This window comes from Eurypyga helias, unplaced genomic scaffold (assembly GCF_000690775.1).
Source record: "Eurypyga helias isolate BGI_N326 unplaced genomic scaffold, ASM69077v1 scaffold3587, whole genome shotgun sequence".
In the NCBI taxonomy this organism is placed as follows: Eukaryota; Metazoa; Chordata; class Aves; order Eurypygiformes; family Eurypygidae; genus Eurypyga; species Eurypyga helias.
In genome coordinates, this window is record NW_010259630.1 from 73,738 (window position 1) to 82,316 (window position 8,579).

At 41.7% G+C, this 8,579-nt stretch overlaps 1 protein-coding gene across 1 annotated transcript in view; it reads left to right on the top strand.

The window, feature by feature from the left end:
* The window catches only part of CDH8 (cadherin 8, type 2), a gene marked incomplete at its 5' end in the record, with an annotated part of 71,056 nt that extends 64,004 nt beyond the window's left edge, over window positions 1–7,052 (top strand). Inside the window, 2 exons of the mRNA XM_010154697.1 lie at window positions 3,620–3,871; window positions 5,004–7,052. Coding sequence (XP_010152999.1) covers window positions 3,620–3,871; window positions 5,004–5,497 — 746 coding nt within the window. The remainder of the gene's footprint in view (window positions 1–3,619; window positions 3,872–5,003) is intronic.
* Between the last annotated feature and the right edge of the window lie 1,527 nt (window positions 7,053–8,579).

The following is an 8,579-nucleotide window of genomic DNA, read 5'->3' on the forward strand; positions in this document are numbered from 1 at the left end:
CAATGTCTACAGAGAGGAGAAAGCAAATCAGATAAATTGAGCTCAGTGCTAATCAGCTGCTAGGATTTATTTTCAGGTTCTAGGAACCAACTAAACCGTCTGTGGGAGAGTCATTGTTCTTCACGCAGGAGTCACATCTCCAGCAACACCAAGGTACATTTATTTCAGGACACAGAAAATAAGGGGTAGGAACTGGTTGCTAAACAATTCCCACAGCAGAACTGAGTACTTGGCATTCACGGGCAAAACAATTCGGTCATTTCATTTTGCTTTTCCTATTGACTACTACTGATTGCCTGTTTCTTTCCAGGCACAACAAATTCAACTGTAGTCTAACACAGCATTTTTTAACAAAAAACCCCCTTTGTGTAAAAAAGAGAGGTTATTCTCTCCTCGTCTTGCATCTCTTCTTACATAGGAGTAACATTTGAGCCGTTAAAAGTTCCTTTACACTTAAACAGTTCAGCTGAATGTCCCAGGTATCTTGCTTGTCTCTTACTTTATCTAACGTTACCGAACCTGATTTGATAACTGTTGCTGGTACCAGGTAGTTTCTCATACTCAGTGTAGCGTCACTGACAGGCACTTCATTTTCTCCATCCCTCCTCCTCATTTTTTTCTGCCCTCTTCTGTTTGTCTCCATAGTACTCTTTCACTCCCTGACTCTGGCTTATTGGAATGTTCTGAAGCAGGCAGAGTAGCAGTGAGTGTGCCAGGAACACGGAAGGGATCTGAAGCTGTCACCAAGGGCAGCGTCTTCGTTTCTTCCCGCAGCAGGTGCCCTGCCTCTTTTGCATGGCTGCAAAGGGCCGGGTGCCTGGGCTCAGCACACCAATCCTTTCCCCCAGCTTGGGCGGAGGAGGACTGGACCAGACTTAGGGGAAGGAACAGGCGGCATCAGTACAGATTGCTAGAGCACAGGAAGTGACTCAATATACCTGTAAAAGTCTCTGGAGTTCTCTAAACAACTGCAGATGTGACACTTCTCTGGGATTTGTCTCAAAGACATGGAGCTGGAAATTGAGCCCCACATAGGGTTTTTTCCTCCTTTGAAAGGTTAAAGCAAAAGGATTAAGGATGCAGCTTATGCTGAGATGTTTTTAATTGTGACAGTCAAATACACAGCTAAATCTATTTTACAGCTATTGAAAAGGGGGGATACAGAGTAGGAAAGGGATGATACTAGATAAAAAACCTACCTTTTAGACATTACAGTGTGTGGTAGTCACTCTTCCTTTGGTAACGCTGTGCAGACCAATATTCAGGAGAATTTAGCTACAATAGGACTTTACTAACACAGCATTTCCCTTTGTTCCTTGCAGTTCAGCTAGAGAGCAAGTATGACCCTGGAAGGGGCTGAACTTACCACATGTGCGTTTAAGTCTCTGACTCGTTCAGGCGAGGAGGAGGAGTGCAGTTTTTACTGAATTCCAACTGTGTGCAAATTGTTGGCTTAAAACACTCTTGACTTTTCCGCCGCATCCTGGTGGCACATGCAGCACTGGGTGTCATCAAGAGTTTGAGTTGTCAGAATTCTTGAGAGCTTATACCTGAAATGTATCTTCAGTAAACACACATGTATCCTTTAATTTTAAAAAGGGCACGAGGAAGGACTAGACTGTTCATTTAGCTCCAGGGTGCCATCAGTTCTGATGTGATGGTTTCCAGCTTGAATAGATAAAAACTCAGGATTCCTGGAAAGAAAAATCATTAGGAGTCCTTTTTGTTCTGCAGAGGTATTACGACATGACCCTATCTACTGCTTTACGAAGTAGTTCATTTTTAGGTTGCTCTTCATCTGTTAGATACCGTAAGCGCGATGAGAAGTGCTGACATGCTTCCATAACCTGCGGGATAAATCGTAGTGCGAACCTTGCCGGGCTGTGTAAGTGTGATCGGTAGGCGAGTCCGCCATGGGAGGAATACAGCACGACTGCGAAATCAAAGACTCTGAGCTTCAGAAGGCGCCGACTTGAAGTTTAGTTCCTTCGTCGCTCAACGGGAAAACAAGCCACCTCTGTTCTCCTGTATGAGGCAATTACCCCATGGGCTTAAATACATTCATCTTTCTTCATCTTTTGTTTTATGGCAGTAGTGAACTCACTGTAGGAGTTACCTACTGATCGGTATCTTGATTCAGGATGTGATAGTTCAGTAATGTTTCATTCTGTAACCATTATGTTCTGTAACTACTGTTACTCTTTATTAATATGTCTCCTTACTAAGGACTTGAAGACAAAAATGCTGCATTTTATTTTATTTTAATGTGAAAGATGTCTTTACAGTATTTGCTTCCTGAATGTTTTCCCTTTTTCCCTTCCCTGCATCTTTCCCTGCTTTTGTACTCCACAGACTGCCAGCTATGTGCACACACCTGTGTCTTACGCGGTGACACGTGCCGCACAAATTCCTGGGCTGTCAGAAATGGGCTTAGTGATCACAGTTAGTACAAACTTAATGTCTAGGCTACTTCATGTTTTAAGTGAGTACCTGACCAGTACCAAGACCACAGTAGACAACAAAGCTTTCTTACAGTCACTGTATGTATGTGCATGCACATGTTGTCATGTGCTTCAGGTGCCCTTTTTTGGTTCAGACCCAAGAGTCTGGTCCGTGTTGGACCTGTCACATGAACGTCGCCTGCCTGCCAAGTCTTCTTCTAATGCCTACCGCGTAACTGAGTCATTTCTTCCCTTCCATTGAATGGCATTTAGGGATTGCATGTGCCTGTTTTAGAGCATAAAATAATCAGGAGGCTTACTGTTGTTCATGATGCTTCAGGAAAATTAACTTCGGTAGCACAGTGGAAAAGCTATCCACAAGAGAGCCTGTACGAGTACCCAAAGTGAAATCCAGGTGTAATCTTTTTGATGGTGAACTGAGAGTTGAGTGACTAAGAGAGCTTTAGCTGTGTAACTTTGTCTGGGTAGGATGCCGCGTAGGCAGATGCCTCTATGTGTTTCTAAAATTAAGTATCTGCATATGTGTGCAGAGATAAGAATGCCCTGGGCTCATTTCCTCTGGCTGCCCTCATAGGAGACACATTCTGGTTTGGTTTGGTCTGTTTTCATCACTGAGGCCAAAGAAATGTCTAGATCACGAAAACTTGGGCTTGCAACTTCTAATACATTCAGCTTTTCTTTTGTGCGTCTGTGTACTGTTCAGTAATAAAAAAGAATAATCTCTTAGAGCAGGGCAAAATATTGTGCCATTTGTGCTTACAATGCATGGAACATTTGTTTTAATTGATGGATTGTTAAGTTTGGGTTACTTTAACATTTCACTTCTCTCTTTGTTGCACTGGTTGAATTTTTATTACTGTGTGACTTGCAAAACAGTGGTGAGTCATGATGTAGGGGTGTATGCAGAGAAAAAAGGGAGGGGCTGCCATTAGGATCCCGCTAAATGACACAAGAAAATGCGTGTGTTGTGCTCATTCGTTTGGGGCATGGGCAGCCGGACCGACCGCGGAAGGATCTCTGTGTCACATGCTGCTGGTGTCCTGAGGATACAAAGTGCGTATGTGTTCGTATTGAGGTTTTCTGAAATCTTGAAGATAAAACTCTGGGTTTAGCAGTTATTCTGTCTGGTGAAACAACGCATATTTTCCCCTTTTCAGACAATACCCTCAGCATATTGGCAAAGCATAGTGGATTCAGCCGGCAGAAGCAAGAAGTGTATCTCCTGCCAATCATCATAAGTGATAGTGGGAACCCTCCCATGAGCAGCACCAGCACTCTCACTATTCGGGTCTGTGGGTGCAGCAGTGATGGTATCGTCCAGTCCTGTAACGTCGAAGCCTACGTACTTCCCATCGGGCTCAGTATGGGAGCCCTGATTGCGATTTTAGCGTGCATCATTTTGCTGCTTGGTATGTATTCCTATCACTGCCTGCTGTTGGAAAGGTTTCCGATTGCTGGGTGCCTGTAAGCGAGCAAAGAAGTTGCACAGAGGGACACAGAACCCAGTGCAGGGTAGTGTGCAGCAGTACTGAGAGCCCTGCCAGGGCGGCATCCCTCCTGCGCTGAGAACTGAACACAAGCAGGCAAGTCCCAAGCTGAGGTAGTCATACACACAAGCTCCATAATGAACAGTTACGGAACATGAAACCACAAACCAGATCAGGTACGTTGAGGAGCAAAGGGCACGCAGTGTGTACTGCACAGGATGGGAGATGGATGTGTTGTATCTTCTGAGACTCGTATGAGTTCATTCTGGATTGTAATGGCGTAAGAGACGTCACAGTTTCACAAGATAAGCACTGTATATTTCACTAAAACATACAAAATCTGTGTATGACATCAAGAGAGGGAGAGAACGGTGAAGGACGAGGCCTGTTTCTCCCTTTTGCAGTTTCACTTTGTAACTGAGATTTGCATTTGTAACAGATTTCAGCATTAAGCTGCAAAAACAACAGTGTTAACAACGTAGAGCCTTGGATGCATCTGTCGTGATTTGGAAACTGATGTATCTAAGCTCTTCCTGTCTTCCGACCTTATTCTCTTTTCAGTTACATAATGTGAGTCTGCTGCAACATGTGGAAAAAAAGAAGACACCAATTTCCTTCTGTCATCAGGGCTATATTTTCAGAAAAACACCCTCTAATTTTGGAAATCTCCATCCATAACGTAGATCGTTATAAACTATGTTCAGTGAATGATGAGAGCTGGACTTCACTTAGGTTTGTAACTCTTGCAAAGGGAAAGGTGGTTGTCTAAATGTGAGGCTCAAAAATGGAAGTATGTGAAATCTTACTGCTTCTATAAAACTGAGCTTCAGGTGTGAATATGTCCTGATGATAGGAGAGTAGGGGTCTAGCCAGAGCTTCTGATCAAATTTCCATCACTAAATGGGGTTAAAGTTACAGGTTTTTCAGCTTTTCACTACTCCTATTACTCTTACTTGCACAAGCATCAGCCTATCGCCTTCCACAACTGTCCTTACCATGTGCTGCTTTGATTGGAAACTCTGTACCTGATCTGCCTGTGATGCTTTCTTTGCAGTCATTGTGGTGCTGTTTGTAACACTACGAAGACATAAGAATGAGCCTCTAATCATCAAAGACGACGAAGATGTGAGGGAAAACATTATTCGCTATGATGATGAAGGAGGTGGAGAAGAAGACACAGAAGCTTTTGACATCGCAACTTTGCAAAATCCGGATGGAATTAATGGATTTTTGCCTCGGAAGGATATTAAGCCTGATCTTCAGTTTATGCCCAGGCAGGGTCTGGCACCTGTTCCTAACGGTGTTGATGTCGATGAGTTCATTAATGTAAGGCTCCATGAAGCCGACAATGATCCCACGGCTCCACCGTATGACTCCATCCAGATTTATGGCTATGAGGGAAGAGGGTCAGCGGCTGGTTCCCTGAGCTCACTGGAGTCCTCTACATCAGACTCAGATCAGAATTTTGACTACCTCAGTGAATGGGGTCCTCGCTTTAAAAGACTTGGAGAACTTTACTCAGTTGGAGAAAGTGACAAAGAAACTTGACAGTGGATTACAAACTGTTTCACTGTTGACTTAATGATCATGTAATATTCTAGGGCCACTGCTGTTAGTTAAAACTGGTGTGGCTTTTTGTTTTAGAGGCAAGTTTAGCGCCAGTCATCTATAAAATCAACTACATTGTAATGTTGAACCAAAAAAAAGTATATGTTAGGAGGTTAAGTCTTGTGGAGTGTGAAGTAAAGTATGTGGAGTGTCTAGAAGTCTTTGGATATTTGATATTCACTTGACCACTCTGAAGATGGAGATTTGGATCTTTGCTTATCTTCAGTGAATTGAAAAGAACAAAAAGAAATTGGTGCTTTCTTAGAGAATGGACTTGCAGGTGTTTTGCTGTTGAACAGTAGCTCCTGCCAGTATGTGTAAAGGTAATGGTTTGTTTCTGCATTGCCAACAAAGATCCCGCCACAGAAATGTTAAAAGCAATATCTTGGTCTTCTTAGCAATGCTGAATAGAAATGGCATTGTAAATTCCTACTGGCTTCTACTGTGCAGTGACCATACATTGTACATACAGTAATTGCTGGCCACGTAACCACAGACTGAATATCATCTTTAAATATTGTGTCGAGCCTTAAAATATTCACATGTTCTTAATCCATTCCAGTGATGGGTAATAAGTCCTACTAATGTGCAGAGATTCCGAGGCAAGGCTACATAACCTTGCTTTACAGAAGGATCTGTTTCTAGAAGAATCAGTCCTGTGCTTCGTCTTCTTAAAGAGAAAACTGTGAAAAGAGATGGACTTACATGTATGAAAGAATTGCTGATTTTATTGCTAAAGATTGAATTTATTTGTTTAATCTTTGAAATAAATATTTTATTGATGTCCATTACTGCTTTTATTTATTGACTGATAATCTATAGAGTAAGATTATGAAGAAAACTAAATTATATCAGTTAGATTTTTTTTCTATATATAATGAATGTTTCATACGTGTACATTTTGAACATAAAAGTGTCAAATTGTTGCAGTTTAAAGCAGTAACCTATCCATTTGCAGTAACTGAATTTTAAGAGAACGCTGGCAGGAATAAATCTTTCCCTGAGAAAACTTTTGACAGTTTTATATCTTCGTCATAAACCTAGTACCTGGTGTTTTTAATACAAGCACAAACAGCTGGAAGTAAACTGGTTCATGTGAATATTTAAACTATAGACTTTTAGAAATCCACACATAACACAGTACAATAAAAAACATGCTTATAGTTCTCCACTGTATTAGAGCAGGAACCAGTGTGTATATAATTTCACTGCTTAAGTCATTAGCATTTCTTTTCTATAATAGTCACAGTGATGCACCAGGGCTCTTGCACACAGAAAAAGAACAGCACTAGGAGCTGCGAGCATACTCAGTTTGTAATGCAAACTTGCCATTTAGAAGTAGCAATTGTGTAATAAAACTATGTATTACATGCAAATCATTTTAATTTTCTACTTTGTTTTGAAGCTATATTATTGTTTGTTTATTTACTCCATGTATTGTATTCAGAGAACTCCTGTATTGTTTCCTACTTTGTGAAATATATTTTTATAAATACCTTCCTCGTTACTGCTTTTCTTTCAGTTTCAGCTGTACACTGCAGAAAGGAATCTGCCCGAGTAACTTCATAGTTTGTCAAGGGATGTGGTTCTTTCCAAAATATTTATTTATTAGTTGACTACAGTCACCATACAAGAGGATCATATTTGAAGCCATTTCTGACAGTGTGTGCAGGGTTAGGTATGTAGCAGCCTGTGACCACAGGAGTTAAGGGTGTCTAATGCACGGTGCTGTGCCGGCAAGAACCTCACCTTCTTTGTGTTACCGTTCGTAAAGTTCTTTAAGCTCCTCGATAACGTTTGATCTGCAAACAACAATGTCTTACTGCATCACCCCCAGTTTTGCCTGTGTTTCAAAGCGGAAACACGGACTTCGCTGTAGCTGTGGTGTGGCTGGTTGTAATGACTGTTTGTGGAGATGCTAACCCTGTTTCTGGATGTATTACACAGATTGAAATTAATGAAGTATCCGATTCATTTCAGTTACACTGCATTAAAACCAAGGTCCTCTGAATAACTTTATCTAGCAATCTTGGTAATACGATAAACTGAACAGGTGAGTCGTCTGAAGACAGAAAAGAAGCAGTTGTCAAGATTTCGGTGCAAACCAACCTGTTTATGTAACAGTGCAGTACCAGCCAAGCACATTCTTGCTCACCACTTGCAGAGAGTGCCAGGGTGTTGTGAATCGCCAGACCAAATCCAGTGGTAGTGTAAATGGGAAAGTCTGGTCCGAAACAGACTGAGCCAATGTCTAGTCTGCATCCCAGTCCTGGGAGCAAAGGAAGGTGCTGTGACATACGGCCTTATTGCCTATAGTCACATCAGCGTTTAGGGCAAGTAGCTCTGACTAGGAGTTACACTACGTACTGTTGAGTTTTGCAAAGCTCTTTTGTAGGTAAACTCGCAAATGGATAACCCTCTGATTGCCTTTTTGATTGGAAGTGCCTTCTGAGACCACAACAGCGCATTCAGTAATAACATTTCCAGGGAAGAAAATCCCATCACCGGCCCTGTAGGAGAGGCAAAGCATGACCGAAATCTCATCATTGTCAAGTCAAAAAGAGGCGGTAGGTACCACTGCTGGGCACAGCTGTACGCACTGCATTGGTACAGGCGCTGCACGTGGATATCTGCAGTGCAGAGGGAAAAAAAAGTGAATGAATCTGTCAATAGCAACATGTGATTTCATGGTCATTGCTACCCCACCAAAGGGAAACGATTATTCTGCAAACCAGTTCTGTGCCATTTGAATGTCCAGTGTATACAGATACATGTTAGAGAGTTAAATGTTGATTATTCAGGTTTCCAGTACTTTCTCCCTTTTTGGCAATGAAATTAATTCAGTATAAAATCCTTTTGGATAACAGCAGTCTTTAGGGGGATTAGCATCATAACGTTCCACATTTCACACCTTGATTTAGACATACTAGTGACATTCTTTTTAAGCATGCAAAAGGGTAGTTCATCTTTTTCAACAACATTTAATTAGCAATTAACTCACTGTAAGTGACAAGGAAAATGC